The 19582-nt window shown below is 35.4% G+C and overlaps 1 protein-coding gene across 12 annotated transcripts in view; it reads right to left on the bottom strand.

Annotated features, from left to right (window-relative positions):
* CCDC88A (coiled-coil domain containing 88A) overlaps nt 1-19582 on the bottom strand; it is an 82624-nt gene that overhangs the window by 29807 nt on the left and 33235 nt on the right. For 9 of the 12 annotated variants that reach the window (XR_010372133.1, XM_064446881.1, XM_064446879.1 and 6 more), the window contains exons 10-20: nt 18044-18125; nt 17229-17387; nt 13445-13591; nt 12266-12410; nt 11336-11520; nt 9034-9171; nt 5458-6528; nt 4776-4903; nt 1660-1801; nt 818-994; nt 105-266 (exon numbers count right to left, since the gene is read on the bottom strand). Coding sequence is in view for 11 of the 12 variants with exons in the window: in XM_064446881.1 (XP_064302951.1) it covers nt 105-266; nt 818-994; nt 1660-1801; nt 4776-4903; nt 5458-6528; nt 9034-9171; nt 11336-11520; nt 12266-12410; nt 13445-13591; nt 17229-17387; nt 18044-18125 (2536 nt within the window). In the remaining variant the exon portion in view is untranslated. The remainder of the gene's footprint in view (nt 1-104; nt 267-817; nt 995-1659; nt 1802-4775; nt 4904-5457; nt 6529-9033; nt 9172-11335; nt 11521-12265; nt 12411-13444; nt 13592-17228; nt 17388-18043; nt 18126-19582) is intronic. The other 3 variants (XM_064446882.1, XM_064446884.1, XM_064446887.1) reach the window with 1 other exon arrangement.

Below are 19582 nucleotides of genomic sequence, written 5' to 3'. Positions count from 1 at the left end.
AGAAGCGTGTGACTTATAATACATTATTGCCATTAGTTTTAAAGCTTTCATTTGAAAAACTTTGAATTAATTTTATTCTTGAAAGCAAAATAGGAAAATATTACCTGTAGCTTGGCATTTTGAGTTTGTAGAGTAGTATTTTGTTCCTGTAGAGAAACAGTCTGTCTCTGAAGTGCAAGAATCTGAGCCTGCAGATTGCTATTCTGTGTCTCAAGTTGCTTTAATTGTGTCTTCAGTGCTTGCTTCTCTGCCTGCAGCGTAGCATTCTTTGAACATTAAAAAAAAAAAAAGGAAATTTGAGTTCACAGCTGTTTACTGAACTTCAAGAAAAAAAACCCTGTTTCTCTAAAACAAAGTAAGCAGTACAACTTCACAGATACTTACAGGCATGAATTCGCAGAGATTTACAGGGTGGAACAAAACCATAAATCACCTTATATAACAAAGTAACAGTGATATTATCACTACGGGTTTAAGATTGAAGAAATTGGTAACTAATATTGTACCTATGGAGAAATAGTAGACAAATCTCCATGATTCGTGTAAATGGGGATTATGTAAGAAGGATTTAAGAGATATCTGCGGATTCAAAAGGGGAAATTCAGGTTTCCATGTTTGCTTTTAAATGCTGGTCAAGTGCTTTACAGCATCTGTCAGTGCAGAGCCAGCTGCTTCATAAACCATATTTAATTCACATTCTGCTTGGTATGTAAACTAGGTGATAAATTGCATACTTTCTTAATAATACTCATTCATATTACTGGAACAGCTCAGGACAAATAATTAAAATAGGAATAACATTAACAACGTATCTTACATTCCTTTCTACTTCGATTAATCTATCTTTAACTTTCAATAATTCTCTAGTAGTTTCCTGATTTTCTTTCTCCCACTTATTGATAGATTGATTGTCTTCTCCACTTCTTGGAGGAGAATTCTGAACCATCCTTTCTTCTTCTTGTCTTTGCTTGAGAGCTTCATAGTTCTTTTTCACCTGAAATTATTGAGGACAACTTACAGTAGGATGTAGAAAATGGAAAATTCTAAACGTAATTTATTACATGATCATCCCACTTTTCAAAGAACAGAAAGTGCTATATATAGATGTTGCTGTATTTGTAAATTTGCTTTTTGTATATGTTTGGGGACCATGATGTACAAACAATTTATGGATACCGATAGCTTAAACATAATAAACACTTGGGCTCATAGTCATACTTGTCTAACTGAAAGAGACCTCCATTTCCTGTTTTACTTCAGTGCTTTCAACTGTATCCCCCAACTTTTATAATAAAGTACAACAACCGAGGAGACTGTGTTTCTTTTTTTAGCCAGTCCACTGAGGGTGTTCAAGGCAGATCAGAAAATGTAACTTACTAAGAAATGACTATGTTTGGCATCCCAAATCAAATAACCTGCAGATTATTTACCCACCTGACCTATTCCATGACCAATGAATAAACTCATCAACAACTTTTCGCCTGATTTCAACACTGGGTCTGTATTATTGTGGTCTTAAAAAGCAGGACCTTGGTCCTGCTTCACATTACCCAACAATGCCCATCATCTGCTGTCTCACACAAAAGGTCACGTGTAGAAATAGCAATAGCTGGTATAGGAGTAATTCAATCTTACAGAAAAGAATGTCGTTCTCCTTACTGTTTTAAGTTCCTGACGGAGTTGCTGGTTTAAATTTGTTGATTCTTCTAAACGAGCCTCCAAAGCAGCGATTTTTTCTTCTTTTATTTCAAGAGACTTCTTAAGCGTGGATTCTAATTTTGACTCCAAAAGCTTGTACCTACTGATCAATGACATCACACACAAGAAAGTCTATATTTCAAAAAATTTTTGAGGTATTTAAATTCTAAAATATTCTGAAACAGTAACCTCATAGCTACATTCAAAACTGCCTGAATAGTGACTCTATTCCAAAGCATGAAAACACCTCGGTATTAATATCAAGTCCTATGTCTAAAACAGAAGATGGTAGTCAAAAACATTTTTGAATCCTTCTTTCTTTTAAAACATATTAGACATACAAAAAGCTACATTCAGCCACACCAGTAGGGTGCTGGCTTTATTTGGATTATTAGAGTGTGTGTGCATGTGTGTGATGACAGCGCTCTTGCTTCTGGCTCCACTCCAGTGAATCCAGCAGGGACCTGAACTAAATTAGAAAGTGAAGTATTTGGAGAGCAAGATTTTCATCAATTTCCATTTCCTGCCAGCTCACAAAGAGGAGGCACTAGGGAAGGAGAAAGAACATAGTACTTTGCAGGTGCATACTCATTTAACGTATGAATGTGCAAATTGCTCACTCAGCCCAGCTGCTGATATTTTAAGACTCACCACTCCTGATGAGTAAAGCTTCCATTTTTAACCATATTTACAATATTGTAGGCACCTAAAAAACTCAAACCATAGATTTGGGAGAGAAGTGGTCAGATTTAACATCTATCTGTTTAGAACAGTATCTCCTGAAAACTGCCAGTGAAGGATATTATAATGAATTATTAGCCTTTTCAGAAAATACTGAAAACCACACTCATTAATCACTTTCAAACAGTCCAGTCATTATACGTGTGCTCAGAATCTGGAACACATCCCACTTCTTCCCACAGTAGGATAAAATAACACAAACCACTAATATCCCCCTTTTTCATTTTGACTGCTGAAGAATCTATCAGTTTAGCGAACAGATTGCAAGAGACTTCTGAATGGACAACAGCATCAGATTTAGTCAGGAACTGGAGCAGAAGACCAGTGGTAAGAGAATTAGTAAGGAGAAAGCTGTCCAGTAGCATCATGTAGTAGGATGGGAATCCTAGATTTTAAAGGTATGACAAGTAATTCTCAGGAGCTTAAGAAACAGTAGGCAGTCTACGACTAGTAGAATAGATGGCATTTCATCATCTTGAATTGAAGTATATATTCGGCTACGAAAGAATTTGTTACTGAAAAGTTATACAATTATGTAGAAAACAAAGGAGGAAAAAGACTAATAGCAGAGACCCAATATCCAGTTTCCTTTTGAACACCTAATAATGAAAGATGGTACAAACTGTCTAATATAATTGCGATTTTGGTATTTCAGATTCAGGGTCAAAATCCATAAATCTTTTGTCTAAAGACAAGAGCCATTTGAAAGGCAAGAGAAAACGGAAAACACTTCAAAGTTAAATCAAACATTGTCAGCTTAGGCCCCAAATAGAAAGACTCTGAAGTGCTACCGAGAACATTCAGCAAAAAACCACAAGCAGCTCTCTCCAATCAGGGAGAGAAAAATTGTGCATTTTTAAATTCTGTCATCAAAATGACAGAGGCAGACCGAAAATACACTGAGAAGTAATTCTGGCTTTCTACAGGCCTGATGAAGCAATTGCTAATGCCTCACCTCAGTAATAATATTAAGAAAGCAATCCAGGTACCTTTTGGATGAATGAAAAAGTTGAGAATAATGGAAAGGCAGGAGAGTGGCAGAACACAGTTTCAAACCAACCATTTTGACCACAAATATTCCACATTCACAATCATCCAGCTCTACATGAAATTGTTAAAGACAGGTCTACATTCTGGTTTGACAAGAAGCTCAAAACAGTAGCATAGCCCAAATTCCTTCACATCTGTAAGTATTTTGTCTCAAGCCTGAGCTCAGAGGTAGGCTTTAGACAGTGTTCTGGGTAAGCTTCAAGATACAAAGCTTACTGCACACCTCCCCACAGATCAGCCTGAATAGGCACATCATACACAGTCTGATAGCCAAATATCTTGTGCCATCAAATATTTCAGCTCCTTTTGTGCTGCTTTCACATGGTCAGTGGTGGACAATCAGGTTTGCCATAAAAACCTTTCTAGACAGGTGTTATCTCCTGCTGGAAAGCAATCTGCAAAGAATTAAACGTGAGCTGTTCTTACAACAGCACTGGCAGCAAGAAAGGGAAACTGAAGGAAAAAAAGAAAAATGCTATTTGGTTTTCTTTTGATATAGAAGGCCCAAAACCAATCTACATGTTCATGACAATCAGTTGTAGTAACAGATCATGACAGCAGCTTTTTCTTTTTAAAGAGCACCACTGACTAGCAGCGGGAAATAAGGATGGGCTAGAAGCCCATATTAGTTTGCTTTTCTCCTATCACAAATTTTCCCTAAATCCCTGCAGAATAAGACAGAACACAACATACAGTGGAGGAAACAGATGTCAGGATAGCAGCTGCTTTACAATGGCAGGTGTGATAGAGCTAGTACGAAGTTTTGGAGGCCCTCAAGTATTGGACACTTCCCAGCCTGTGCAAGAAGGAATGCAAACAGTTTTCTTTTGGTAGGAAGAATTAGAAGAAAATAGTTGTAAGGAAAGAGTGAAACAGTTTAAGGTAGCCATTATGTGACAAAAGTGAAAACCACATTTCTATCACTCAAGCAGTCAAAAAAGGAAAAAAAATCCACTTCAGGCCTATTATCTTTTACTGCTACTGCTCCTGCTGCTAACTAGAACATGAAACATTTTAATTACACATTACCTGTATCTCCTGACATACTTCAAGAAATTTCTTGGTAAGAAAAAGTGACAGCTTACTTTCACAGACAGCTGAATGTAAAAGCACATCAACTACCTTATTAATTAATTAACTACATTATTAATTTCAAAGAGTAAGTTCCATTTTGTGCCTTAAAACCTAGAATTATGCACAAAAACAGTCTATAAAACTATTTTATCTTTATGAATAAAAAAGACTCTCATTTCTACACTGTTCCAGGTAGGCCCTGACATTCTCACCTGTCATCACTGCTCTGTTCATCATGCAAGAGACGCTCCTTGTTCAAGCCTATTTTTTCAAGTTCATGGGCAAGTTTTTCTAGATCATTGTTCATTTGTTGAGTCTTCAATTTCTCATTCACCAAGTCCTTACACAGAAGAAATTAGTCAGTATTATCATATAAATAAATAATGTAGTCTTAATTCTAGAAGTGCCAAGCCTTTTATCACTGCATGGCTTGAATAATTCCATGTTATCTCTCTTTTCCTTCCAGTTATCAGCTTTCAGCTATATCAGACATTAAATTGTTAACTATGATATGATTTCACTGTAGTTGTTGATTCCCTTCCTTTCTGTAAAACTTGCTTTTCAAATTTGGTCTTGAACATTACGGTGAAAGGGAAATGTTTCAGCCAGAACAAACACTAAGAATCTGAACAACATTCATTTAACAAAGGCTCCATCAGAGTCTGTAAGCAACCTTACAGAATTAAGTGTAATATTGTTATATTATTCTGATTGTTATGATTATATAAATTGATTATCTAACACTTTCCCTACCATAACCATTAAAGATGCTAATAGTACACAGATTAAAGCATTAAAAAGAATACAAGATACAACCTCTTTTCAAAACCACAGATATAATTTCTCAACACTACAAACAGATTATGACAGGAAAGGTAACTAATTTCTGTTTACCTCTCGTAAAGTGACAAGGGTTTTCTTATCAATGGTAGCTCTTTTCACGAGTTCTTTATTTTCTTTTTCTAGTTCTTTCAGGCGTACACATGACTCCTTATATATAACTATTTCTTTAAATAGAGATTTATTTTCCTTTTCCAGATTACTAATTTTTACATTGTTTTCTTCTAAAGTACTATCTTTAATTTCCGTTTGCTGTCGAAGCCTTTTATTTTCTTTTTCTAGCTGTTTCTTATCTTTTTCCAGTTGAGAAGTCTCTTGTTCTAACAACTTGTTCTCCTTTTCCAATTGCTCTAGGCGCTTACTAGAGATTTTTAACTCTTCTAAGTTCTTTTGCAGAGTCTGGTTTTCAGACTCTAAATCCTGTAATTCACTTTCTAATTGCTGAATCTTCTTATTGCTGTTTTCCAGGGCTTTCTGTAGCCTTTGGTTTTCTGTGTCTAGACCTTGGTAGCTGACTTCCAAGCGTTCAGTTTTCTTAAATGAGGCTTTCATGAGTTCAAGGCTTTTTTTAAGTTGCTCCTTTTCACTCTCCAGTTCCTTATTTTCTAACTGTAATTGTGCCACTTTAATGCTTGTACACTTCAATGATTCAATTGTTCTTCTCAGTTCTAAATTTTCTTCATCGAGTTGTGAATTCTCCTTTTCTAAGGATTCTAATTGAAAAGTGAGATTTTTTAGGCTATCCAAAGTTTTTTTGAGTTTTCTGTTTTCCATTTCCAGGTCTGAGTTTTCTTGTTCTAAGGCCTCAATCTTCTCACAAGTAATTTTTAAATTAGTAATTTTTTTCTGTAATAATTCATTTTCCTTCTCCAGACGATGCAGCTCATTCTCGAGTTCTTCTGCTCTCTCCCCTTTCTCTTTGTAGTGTTCCAGTTCTTTCCTGACTTGCCTTTTTTCAAATTCAATCTTATTTAACTTACTGCTGGTCTCTTTAATAGACTCATGGAGGATTTTATTTTCTTTTTCAATTTCTTTCATTCTCGCTTCAGCACTGATTTGTGAACGTTGTCTCAGAGAAGCTACGGTTTGATTCAAATGTTCGTTTTCTTGTTCTAAGAGCTTAATCTAATTTGGGGGGGAAGAATTGTAAACTCTGGTGAGTGACGTGCCAACAAGTAATACTTTCATATATAAGCTGAAATCTACTAAGGTAATAAGATTACATATTATTTCCCTTTCATTTTAAGTTCTAAAAAATTTCTCTTACTCCACTGGTATGTATTTGCAGCATTACAAACACTGTGTATGTATACAGGTGGAAGTTTGACAACGCAGTGAGTCAAAGCAAATCTTCAAATATCTTCCTCTTGGATATTAATAGATAAGAGAAAAATAAAACTATGAAGCACAAATGAAACCAAAGCTGTATCTATTTCTTAGCTTCATTTCATATGTGTTAACCCAGATTCAGATTTTTTTTTTTTTTAAAACTCTGTAATTTCCAGAGATGTGTGTCCACAAAGAACAAAACTGCAGTCAAGTCCTAAACCAAACTTGATAGAGAGAGGGGTGGAAGCTGCAAAAGTGTCTTTATTTCACTTGGGAAAAAATACAGGTGATCCGTGGGATAAGAGAACATCCTGATCACAGGCAATAACATTGTGTAAAGAAACACCAAGTTGCTTAAGCTTGATCTAAAGTTGACTTAAAAAGAACCCTTGGACACACTGTTCCAAAACAGCTTCAGAGAAAGTAAAAGTCATATTAGAACTGAATTATTGTCTTAGGTAACATATTCCCAGATTTACTTCAAGGACAAAGGCAGCATTTACATCTTAATTTTTAGTGTATCTTGACTTTTTCAATTACTCCAAATCATTTTAAATTATTTGGGTATGTAACAACAGACAGCAAAATCCAGAAAATGGCTTAGATCAATATTTAAGAATACACTAACAACACAGCATAAGGCATGTTTCAACAATAAGCTGTTTTGGAGAAAAGCAAAAGTGCTAGTTGCAATGAAAAACAGACTGAGAAAATTATAGACTCTTCTTTCATATTTAAGTCTGAATGTAACTATTAATTACAGGCTCTACGGCTCCATTCCCAGCAATGACAAACTGTTCTGAAACTATTAACGAGAAACTAATTAACAGGTGTCTAAAACCACAACCTTATGACACGTCTTTACATAACCTGGCTTGTTACTGAACATGCATAATTACTTTCCATGAATTCTGCTTCTATAATCCAAGTTTAACAAAAAATCATGCTAAGGCCTCCATAATTTTTCATGAAACCAAATGAACTTTGTATAGTTGACTCCAGTAAGTTTCAGCACAGGATTTGTAAAAGACATGAAAGATGCTGCTAAGCCATCACAGCTCCTAAGTATATTACTTTTTAAGCAGAAATAGTCCCACATGTTTAAAACAATATATGCATCCCTGATGGTTGAACTGGGACTCGAGACTTACTCCTGAAAGCATTAGTCCTTTTTTTCCCTAAAGTACACTTCTAATACAATGTATAAGTCAATTATTGTAACAATGAACACTTCTAAACGTGACAAGCTGGCGTATTTTCTTTAAAATTATCCCCACTGTTCTCTTTAAATGAAAGTAAAGCTTCAATGGCAAGCTTTTTTTTTTTTTCCTGCTTTCTTTTCAAAGTCTAGAATTTCGTTTACTGATTAAATTGGTTCTTTAAAAATATTCAGGATCTTTGAAATACAATATTCTGTATTCCAAAATACTGTACTTTTAAATTAAACTAAAAAATGTCAATCTCATCAAGAAGTATCACTGGAATTTATAAAAGGTAACTACAGTTCTAATTCTGAAGAACTTGATTACTAAATATGGGATTTCCAGAAGTTTCCATAGCTTTTGTTTCCTCATGGCTGCCTTCCACAGGTCCTCTGAATAGCTCTGCAAAGATCTTTAGAAGGCATCAGCACCCATTAGACAAATATGTCAGTGACATTCAGCACCCCCTCAAATGCAGCTCAAATCTTTTACAAAGACCCAGATGCCAGTTTCTGGCAACCAAAAATAAATTCTGCTATCCACCTACAAGTCACAGCTAGAAATCACTCTAGTACAGGGGAATGTTATGAAGCTCCATGTGATGGTTCCTACCCCAGATAAACAAGACTGAGTAACACAGGAGGAACAGAGTCAGCAGCAGAGCAGACCAACTCTGCTACACTGGACTCTGTCAGGTCCCTTCAAGGGACAGGCAGCTGTAATTCTCATTAATACTCTGACATTACTTCAAACATTGACCAGCTGTCTGGGACCTGTTTTCCTCCATTGAGAGGTGTCTGGCTTACCTCCAAAGCTCCCAATTTTCTGTTTTGGCTGAGCTACACCCTCTAAGCAACTACAGCAAACGCACAGTCCATGAAAGCCACAGAAGCATTACAACACACTAAAAAGTTCTAAAACTAACAGTAAAAATGAGTCATGCCTCTCACTGGCTGCAGGTCTCAGACACAGTATTTTGCAGCAGATATGTTGTTTTGGCAAACTGCTACATTTACAATCCCTTCATGCCTGTAAAAAAGTACAAAAGGAGAACAGTACAGTACAATGCAACATTAAGACCTTTCATCCTGCTACTCACTTGTCGCTCAGAGTTTTCTCGAAGTGCTTCAAGGGTCTTTTCAAGCTGTGCTTTTTCTTTCATCAGATCTTTAGTCAAATTTTGACTGTTCTGAAGACTCTGCTTCTCTTGACTGATTTCATTCTCCAGCTCTTCAAGCTAGGGAAAAAGAAAAAAATTTTTAAATGTACTTACTGATGACAATAGGGTTACTCTTAGTTGGTTGAAGGTACTAATAGAAATGAATAAAGAAGGTTAAAGGAAAGAATAAGATGGAGTTTTCTATTCTTTATCTGAAACAATCTCTTCAAGGAATAAATTTACTTCTGCCAAAATTTTCTCCTTGGCTCAGAAAACTATATCCGTAAAGTACTTTTGCATTAAAAAATTGGTCAGATTTTATCAGGGTCTGGATGTTTTCCCAAGCATCTTTTTTTCTTTTAAAATTCCATTTTAGTGAGATTTATACTGCTCCTCCAAGTCCCTTTTAGCTTACAAGGGCCGAATGTTGTTTGATCTTACTTAACTAGTTCAAGAGATACTGATGATGATTCCTTGGGAATTAAATATACACAATTGTTTTGTCAAATAGCTCTAATTCTCTTAATGTTGCCAGACAGTAAAACTGTTTACAAGTGAAAATAACCAGTGTCATTTTCATGTCACATCTAAATTATAATTAGTTACTCAGAAGCAACATACGCATTGTATTTTTAATCAATCATCTGCTGGAAGGTTTCTATTCTATTCTAACTCCACTGCCCACATTCCCCAATCCTAGTCAAGTCCAGTGTACTTTCAGAACAAGTTATCTGAATTACACATTATAATAATGCTAAATAATACTGAGAAACAAAATCACAAGAAGGTAGTAGAATGGGATTTGTTCCTCCGTGAACCAGTTCATTGATCAGAAATATGCAAAAATCATGGCATTAATTAGGTCAGTACCTGAATTAAATCTTTCTCTTAGGATGAGAATACTAATGTTTGACCAGTCTTTTGCTTTCCTCTCCCTCTCAAATTCAGATTTTCCTGGTCCCTCACTTAGCAGACCAAAGCACATTTTACAGGGATATGGCACTTCCATTGGTTTTTGCAAAGCAGAAGTAAGTGGCTCAATCACCCCAGCAGGGATGCAGTCAGACACTGCCTGGGAACCAGATCTTATCTATCACCTGCTCAGCTGCCAACTGGGCACTGGGAGTGGAATTCCTGTGGTCACTGTATCTCATATTTATAAGACTATATATTAGTGGTTTGTTCTAAGAGAAAGCGTGTCCAGATGGAAGTAGACTTATGTATATGGGATTCATAACACATTTTGTTCAGCTTTGCGCTTTTTGCTGAAGTGATCACTGTTCAGGACATTGTTTTTAGGGGTGAGTGTGAAAAAATGACATGTCGCCAGACATCCAATGCAGTACGAACAGTATCATCCAACCACAAGGACCTACTACTGCTTGCTCCTTACACCTATTCCTTTCATTTGTACACTCCTAGCTGTCTTTCTGGTACTGTACAGAAACTCAAAGCAGCACAGAGGCTGCTGCAAAAAATAACATACTGTTAAGAAATCAGAAAAAGCAGGGCAGTATGGAATACAGTAGGGATTTATTTCAATTTTTAAAAAAATTATCTCTTAGCCACTCTAATAATAGTCTAATGTCTGAAATATCTGCTGAAGTAAAAGCTATTTCAAAAACTTTAGACATCTTGCTCCACCGTAATTAGCCCGTTTTTTTCCCAATTTTTATTGCCTATAAATATTGCTGACTAAATTTGATATACCTAATTTGGAGAGTAAAATATTATAGTTCAGCACAGAAAAACCTGACGAACTCCCCTCATTTACTTGCTCAACAATTCCTTGGCCCAACTTCTCTCATTCTCAGTTATGAATGAGGACACATGACCAAGTTTTCTGCTTAAAATTATCAATCAGTCTCCACCTATGTACACATACTTTCCCCTGCTTAATAATTATAAAAATTAAAATAATGTTCTCAAGTATCATAAACAGCCTTAATTACCTATATTTCCCCAATATGTTAATATTTTTCCCCCCTCACTGGTATAAGACCTTTCTGAATAAAATGGTCGCATTCTTACATCAGTAAAAAAGTATAATTAAAAAAAAAAGAATATAAACTCTGAGCTGGTTTTCTTTTTTACCATAAACTTACAAACACCATTAACATCATTCAGACCCTAGTAATACTTAACCCAAAACAACAGCAATTCATAAAATTACCCTTTAGAAAGAAAATGGCAAGCAACATTAGGCAACTCATACACAATTCAAAGATAGACTGATGACTACCTGTTTGTTAAGTCTTTGGTTTTCTTTTTCCATTTTCAGAATCCTTGAACCACTGCCTTCTACAGAACCCACTGCACTTTGTAGTTCTTCCACTGTCTTCAGCAAGCTTTGGTTTTCCATTTCCAACTTCAGTAACCTGCTTGATGTCAATTCATTTACTTCATGACCAAGTGATTTCTGTGGCACTGTAAGAGAAAAACACCATTAAAAAAGGTTACTTATGACCTGGAGTCCTTGGACCTTGCATTTTCAGACTTAGGCAATTTAGAAGCCTTTGACAGTCCTCCAATGCCTTCCTGGTGAATAAAGCTAGTTAGGACTAACGATCCACCCTCCTTACCCAACAGATAACATTGCAGATGTGTAAAAGGAAACATTCACCCATCCTACGGTTCCTCATCACAGCAGAGATCCATTTCCTGCAACTGAGGATGCATATCTCAATTTCCACAAATCCTTTGTATGGGGTCCAGCATATGATGAAGCACGCTGTACTGGAAGAATCAAACTTTTTGCCATAGCACTCTTTGCAAACAATTACTCTGCCTTATCTGAGAATCCTTAACAAATCTTTCTTAACTTTGAGAACAGTAGAGCAAGACAATTCATGATCTGTGCTATAGAGTATAGAAGTTTGAATGGCAACCCAATGTAGCTTCAAGGGACTTACGGGTTTTAGACCTCTGTTTAACTGAACAAGAATCACAAGAACAGAGACTTTTCATGTGTGCTGTATCTCCAGGGATACATGGGAATGAGTAAAACCAAAAACAAACCACAAAACCAACCCCCCCCAAAAAAAACCAAAACAGAAAAACCCCAACAAAAGACTCTGTACTTCAGAAATAAAGACCTGTAATTTCCTAATGCTGTCCAGCCTCTGAGCTTTCAATTTTATCGTTTTATCAATCTGCAGGTATTACTGTTTACCTTCAGAAAGTTCAGTAGTCCTATTTATCTGTTCAAGTTCCCAGCCAAGATGCAATGATTCATCCATACTTTGTTTCTGAGCCATTTCTAGAGTCATATTTTCCTCCATGAGTTCCTCAATCTTCTTTCTGTCCATATCACGCTCCTTAAAAACAATTTCATGTGTAATGTTAAAAAAAGTCTCAACACGCACAAAGCATTTTAGTAGCTAGTATGCCACAGAGAAATGCAAAATGCATTTTCTGGTTTGCCAATACACAGTGAGGCAGGGAGGAACAGACAAAGGTATGAAGAGCTTAGAAGAAATATAACAACCAGTAAAGAAAAATATGCAGAACCACCACCTCTTCTTGTCATAACCTATAGCAATGACTACTTACTCTTTTTCAAAGTTCACTTCTCTCCAAATAATCAGGAAAGAAAGCATAAATAACAACACAGCTTGGTAACACACACAACACATAGACAGACAGAGAAGCAAAATTTTACCTTCTCTAAACTGTCCTAAGACTACTTTGATGTAAAAAGGTGTAAGAGGACTGGGTCCACGATGAGTCTCACCTGGCTCTTTATACACCACTCTCCCCACACGTGCAACTTTAACAGGAATAAGTTGCAGCTGCAACTCTCAACATTTTGCAGAAAATGAAAGTAAACAGAAGGTAATAATCTATCACCACTTACAAAAAGCAGACAAATAAAAAATTACCCCAGCAAATTATGACTTTATATTTTAGAGTATTTACTTTCTGGAGAAGAACTGGTTAAACCCAGAAATTATTTTGGGAATAACCTTCTGATAAATATCTCACTATATTGCCAGAATTTGAAATATGAATAACCTCTTTTACCAAAGTATTTGAGTGACAACTGACTACCTTCACATAAAAAACACCTGATCCTATTGTTCTTACTAATGAGTCTCTGTATTTCTTGTCATCCTATTTTAGCCATCCAGTTGAACACTGTGCTGCCTTTAGGAAGAGTACTGCCTTTGCAATTTTTCCTTCCCTAGGCAGAACCAAAGCTACTGTAGGAAACCATATCCAGAAAGTGTTAGTAAATCAACAAAGATCTTTCTCCTCTCCCCCACTATTCTGACTGGAAGTTCTTTTTTTAAAAATGGAAATTAAATTCAATGTGTATCAGTTGTCTTTGTCATCCTTCGTTTACACTTACCATCTCCATATCATGTAATTTAGCTTTCAATTGTAGATTCTCTTTTTCTAACTCATGTAATTTATCAGAACGGGCTCGGGTCCCCTCTAATTGATCTTCCAACATTGTCTTTGTTTCTAGCAACACTTGATTGTCTTCCTTTAACTCCTGCAAGAATTCAGCAACAAAAAAATCCCTCACAACAGAAGTACTTCCTTATTCATACAAACTTTGATACACATCATAACTAGTTTTAGAAATGTTGCTCTGTTGCTAAAACATTCATTTGGAAGATGTAACAGACTTTTTATAAAAGAAAAAACAAATTCACAGCAATATCATATAACTGTAGTTTAAGAAATTTTTAGGAAAAGAAAATTTTATGTAACTTAAGAGAAATTAAATAGTCCCTAAACCATTAAAATTAAATAAGGTGTTCATAATTATAATCAAACCATAAATGTCTCTGTGATTTGAAGGGTGATCTGGAAAGATGTGTTGCACATATATGGTCTACAGCTAAGCAAAACCCTGACATCAACTAAAAATTACATGTGTCAGGCTCAAAACATACAATAAGAAGTACTTCACACGCCACGTAACTGAATTGTGGAGCTTATTGCTACATGATACGTGTAGATGAAAAGGCTTATATGTGTTCAGAAGTTATCTAGCTCATGCAAGAGAAGGACAAAAAGCTCAGAAGTACCACCTCTGAGTACAGTTTTCCTAGGCAAAGACTGCTGGAGGCTGGGAGAGCACAACAGGGAAGCATCACCAAGTGCTTGCCCTGTTCCTTCCCTCTCCTATAAGCATCTACTATTGGCCACTGTCAAAGCCTGGAGACGGATGTAGATGCTCATTTGAGTCCATAATTGACCTTATCTTGAACTCCCTAATCTTTGGATTGCAAGAAAGAGATCAAAATTTATGAGAATAACTTTCTGCAGTCCATAATTAGGTTTACAGGCCACAGGGCAAACCTACTTAAGCCCAAAGTCAGGACATGATGCTGAAAAAGCAACCACATTCTTAAATTACAACCATTCAAATTTAAAGGTTCTAAACAACTTCAATTTATGTTCATAGAAGATTTTTTTTAACGGCATCTGATGAAAATAATATGTAAAAACATATAGTTGTCAATTTTACTCATGATGTAAATACAAAACTTTTCAAACTTCAGCATGCAGTCAGCTGCAGAATGTGAAAAAAGATCAGTGAATATAACATGTATTTATCTTTCATACTCCTTCCTACACAAATATTAACTTATAATTATTATTGTTATTATGAAGGAAACCCAACTAATTAATATCTGTCTATTCAAGCATGCTTTAAAAAAATCACAGTTTACAAGCTATGAAACAGGTAAACAAGTTTTAGGCCTTTTATGAGTTTAAACATTCTATGAAAATGAAATTCCCACTGTTTTCGAATCCTGTACACAATTCCCTTTTCCATACGCTCTCAGTCCTTCTTACAACAGTAGTAGATATACACAGTTTATAAAGTCATTCATATGTAAGATGATTTCCAAATGGCTCACAGGTCTTCTCACATGCAGGCAGGCTGGTGATAATGCTCACCACTGGCAGTACCTGATTTCCCAACAGGCCCACGTACGCTAACCTATCACATCACATGTAGGTAACAGCCAACAATGCTGAGGAAATCTGAGAACATAAATCACAACACTGTACCTCTACCACTGAACCCAAGTTGAAAAGCAGTATCTTGTTTAAAGTATGTCAAACACTGTCAAAAGATCCAGAGGTGGAAAGTAGTTACAAGCCTTTTTTATTTAGCGGCTGTGAAGGTAGCTTTGGAGCCTCCTCAAGAATAGATGTTTCAATAACAGCTCTTAAGGTCTGTATTTAGTATATCTTGAGAAAGTCACTTCAAATTTCAACAGGTTATTTAACATTACACAGTAAGATGATAAAATGAACTTCCAGAAGCAAGACTAAGAACAAGTCATCTTAAAAAAAAGAATCTTGGGAACCAAGACTTTAAATTTCAGAAATGTCTAAGGCCCTTTTAACAATGTTTTAATCTGCACCATGCACCTTATCTCTTATTACAGTCTATTGTTAATTTTTTTACACCGCTGTTCACTTGGAAAAACTATCCATCTCATTTTCCATTAAAAAGCTAATAACTCCTGTGTCAGTTGATATGCTTTATTTCTGACTAAAGCTATTATTAGAAGTTTTGGATGAAGGATCTACAGCTGAACATTACAAAGACTTGGGTTTTGCCTTCTAGTTTTTCCCCCTCTCCTTAACAGTCGCTTTTATCAGTGGGAGCTATTTTACGCTGTGACATATGAAGTATACATTCATCAGAAGGTTTTAACTTTTAAACATTCAAAGAAAGAAGTCTTTTTTTCAGAGGATGCTGTATCATTGGTCATTAGTATTATAACATTTTTCAGATGTGATAACTAGAATATTAGGGATCTTGTATCATGTCTAGGCAGCAGTTCAGTGGGAAGAAGATCTGGAGGTTACCGCAGATCACAATGTTGAGATGTTGCTTAGGAGTTCCTATATTAGAATGTGTAAAGTAATCTTTCTGCTGTATTCAGAACCAGTACAGTCAAAATTAGAGTATGAGATCCAGTTTTAGGGATTCAATTTTAAAAAAGATATGAATTAAGACAGAACTCAGAGAACAGAAAGAACACCTTGTTTTTGCTGTGGGGCTGCAGAGCACAAAGAGCTGGAAGAGAGGGCACATGACATGTCACAGTCTTCAGAGAAGAAGGAGGCTGCTACAAAAGGCTGCAGACACTTCATCACTCAGGTCTTAAAGCACCAATTAATGCCAAGCATTCATTTGGACCGGTATCGGTACATAAAAATACCTTGCTTAAAAGCAGGAGGACTGAATGAGTTCCTGAGGCCTCATGCAGGCCAGCGAATCCAAGAGGCCACATTAAATGAAGAAGTTACTTTAAAATACTCTGTGTTATAGTTTAGCCTATTAGCTTGGTTTTGCTTTTTGGTCATTTTTACCCTGAAGAAAGGGCTCCGTACCAGTATCTCAACAACTATACCTAGGCAATATAGTATTTTTTCCAACAAGCATCCATTTCAAGTCCTCCCTACTTTCTCAGGAGTCTTTTTTTAACACCCACCTTGAAAATTTCTTTAAATATTCATTAGTTTTGACTCCCACAAGTAATTCTTTCTTTCACAAATTCTGCCATGCTGGCATTTGCCCACCAAATTTGCCATTTACAGACAGAATGATGGCCTAATAAAATCCTGCACATTGATGATTTGTTTCCTAAACTTCTAATTCATGACAGAACTGAAAGTCACTCTCGCCTAACATCAGTGCAGGTTTTTGGGTTTTTTAGTATATTTTATCTATTGAACGCTGTAATCCTATACTCATTTATGTGTATAGCCACTATTTCATCAACAATTTACTTAGAAAAGTGCCTTCTCTTCTCTACCCACAAGATAAAGAAATTACTACAATTATAGCATATTTTTAATTAATTCCCCCTTGATTTTCTCAATACACAGTATATATCCTAAACAGAGGGTCTTACTGGTCTTGCTAGCTTAGAGCTATGGTGAATACCGCTGACTTCAAATGAAACTGCATGGCATTAGACAAAAGGAGTTTTACCTAAAAACTGTAGTTTATCACAAAAGACTATCATGTATCCCAGAGCAAGAAGCTGTAACACTGTTTTCATGTCCCAGTGTTTAAGTCATCAAAGTAACCTTGGCAAAGCCACAGCAAACAAAAAATTATGATTATTCAGTATTTTTTCCCCTTGTTATACCTCCACTCTAGCTTTGTAGAATTCAATATCATGCAGCCTCTCTTTATACCGGCTGACTTCACTTTCAAGCTTGTCGACTCGAATTGCCTTCTCACGAAGAGCATCTAATTCATCTCTATACACTCTGGCAGAACGTGCATCTGAGAGTAAATTCATATTCTAGAAAACAAGAAAATACAAAAATTAAAAGGCAAGAATACTGGACAGTACTCGATGAAGGATAACAGATGCTTCATTATTTAACTCAGGAGGAGAGGGATATAGTAAGTTAATACTGAAAAAAAAGGTAAACAAAAAAATAAATGTAGAGGCTCATTCCAGATGATGTATTTCCAGGAAAGCTGCAGTGGCCTTTTTCAAGGAGAGGTATGTAACATTTGTAAATTTCACAACAGCGCGTTTCTTTTTTATAGATAATATTCTCAAATTACTCCCAATAATTTTATATGCTCATATCATAACAATAAATGAATCGGATGTTTTCCCTCATTATCAATACATAGACTTAAAGTATAGAGAAAACCAGCCAAAATTTGAATGGATGGTTCTTGAGAAAAATTCAGTACACATATGCTCATAGGATGTGTTGATGGTAAATTGCTTGAATGTGGAAATAATTAAAAAAATAATAATCAAAGAAATACTAACCTAACTCAATATTTTTCCAGCATACTAGGCCAAATAAATGAATAAATTATAAAAGATCATGTTTAGAGTGCAGATTTTAAAAAAGGCATTAAAGCATACTTCCTAATAAAAAAACAAAACCAAAAACCTAATCTTTATTTTAAACCGTAGTTGTTCAAAATCTATACCTCTTGCTGAAGTCTCTTTAGTTCAGCTTCCATCTGTTCAAGTTCTTGCTTACAGTCAAGCAGCTGCTCAGTCTTTTCCTCACTTAAAAGAGAAAACATAAAACACTTAAATATTACTGCAAAACTTTACAAATATCTCATTTGAGAACAAAATACCAAGATTCATGAGACTTCCCTTATTTAATCCAGAATTTCATGGTCATCAGAGTGTAAAACTTAGGTATGCCATTATACATTAGATATTCTTCAGGTTTTAGTCTATATCTAATCTTCTAAATTTGGTCAGATTTTTCATAGTCATTTAAACTGTTCACTAACATCTCCTACTTATGTGGGGCAGAAAACATTAGGGTGTAATAAAGGATCTTCTTTATGATAAGGGATAAGGGATTTTATTTTTGTAAAAAAACCCAGACAATACACATGAATGTGTATCAGGACATTCACATCCAAAAGCAAACTTAGAATAATTTCAATATATGTATTCAAAACATCCAGATACTTTCCAAGAGAACCAGACAACCACCACTGATGCATCCTGTTACAGATCATACGAAGTTAATTTTAAAAGCACTTTTATACTTCTGTAATTTTTCTCTCTCTTACAGAGAAGAATTAAGGTTTTCAGGTGCCTTTATTCTTTAAAAGAAGATACTACTTAATAACCTTAATAATGTTATGAAATTCATAAAGACTTTTAGTTTTATGGAAACAATGCAGTATCTGTTTTAGTCTATTCAGAAATATGTAATAAAATCAATCTGACATAGAATACTAAAGTTCTTACAGGACTCAATTCTTAACTCCCAGCTAACACTTGTTTCTCAATGCTCAAAAATGAGCAAGTGCACAATGAGTAAGTGCAAGGGAAATATTTAATTCTCTCAAAGACAGAGTACCTAATGTTCAAAATTCAATGGCACCTCAGAACAAACAGTATGCACTATTGAAAAAACCTCCCATATCCAATATTGTATACCCCTAAAAAAGATATTACATATTCAAATAACGTTGCTATATTATTTTTTATTTTGGAATACAAGTATGAAACAGAATAGTAGAAAAGTGGGAAATAGAAGAGTTTAAGGGACTGAAATGTATAATACAATCTAAAATAATCATACAAAAATATATATTTGCTTTAAACAAAACTAGGAGAGGTTCTTTTTAAATAAGCCAATCTCACCCTGAATGATCTTTTTGCAACCATGTGTTATTTCAAAAAGGTCTTTGACAGCCTACAAGTATACAAGAGTTCATCTACATAGAGGTCACTGCAACATCATTGTCCACAGCAGATATCAAAGCTTTCCCTCTACATGAGTGGTCAGAAAACATACAGAAATACAAATATATTCTGTATTATGTTAGATTACTATAACTTCTCTATTAACATTCATACTCCTATTATTGTTCCACATAGAAACACAAAGGACTTAGAGAAAATTAGGTGTGCAATTTCCAGTTTTAGAGTTTCTATATTACAAGTCTCAAATCACTGTTTTGCATCCAGCTGTTGGCATATGGTGCCATGAAGAA

This window comes from Phalacrocorax carbo, chromosome 3 (assembly GCF_963921805.1).
Source record: "Phalacrocorax carbo chromosome 3, bPhaCar2.1, whole genome shotgun sequence".
Lineage (NCBI taxonomy): Eukaryota > Metazoa > Chordata > Aves > Suliformes > Phalacrocoracidae > Phalacrocorax > Phalacrocorax carbo.
This window is presented reverse-complemented; position numbering and strand designations above follow the sequence as displayed.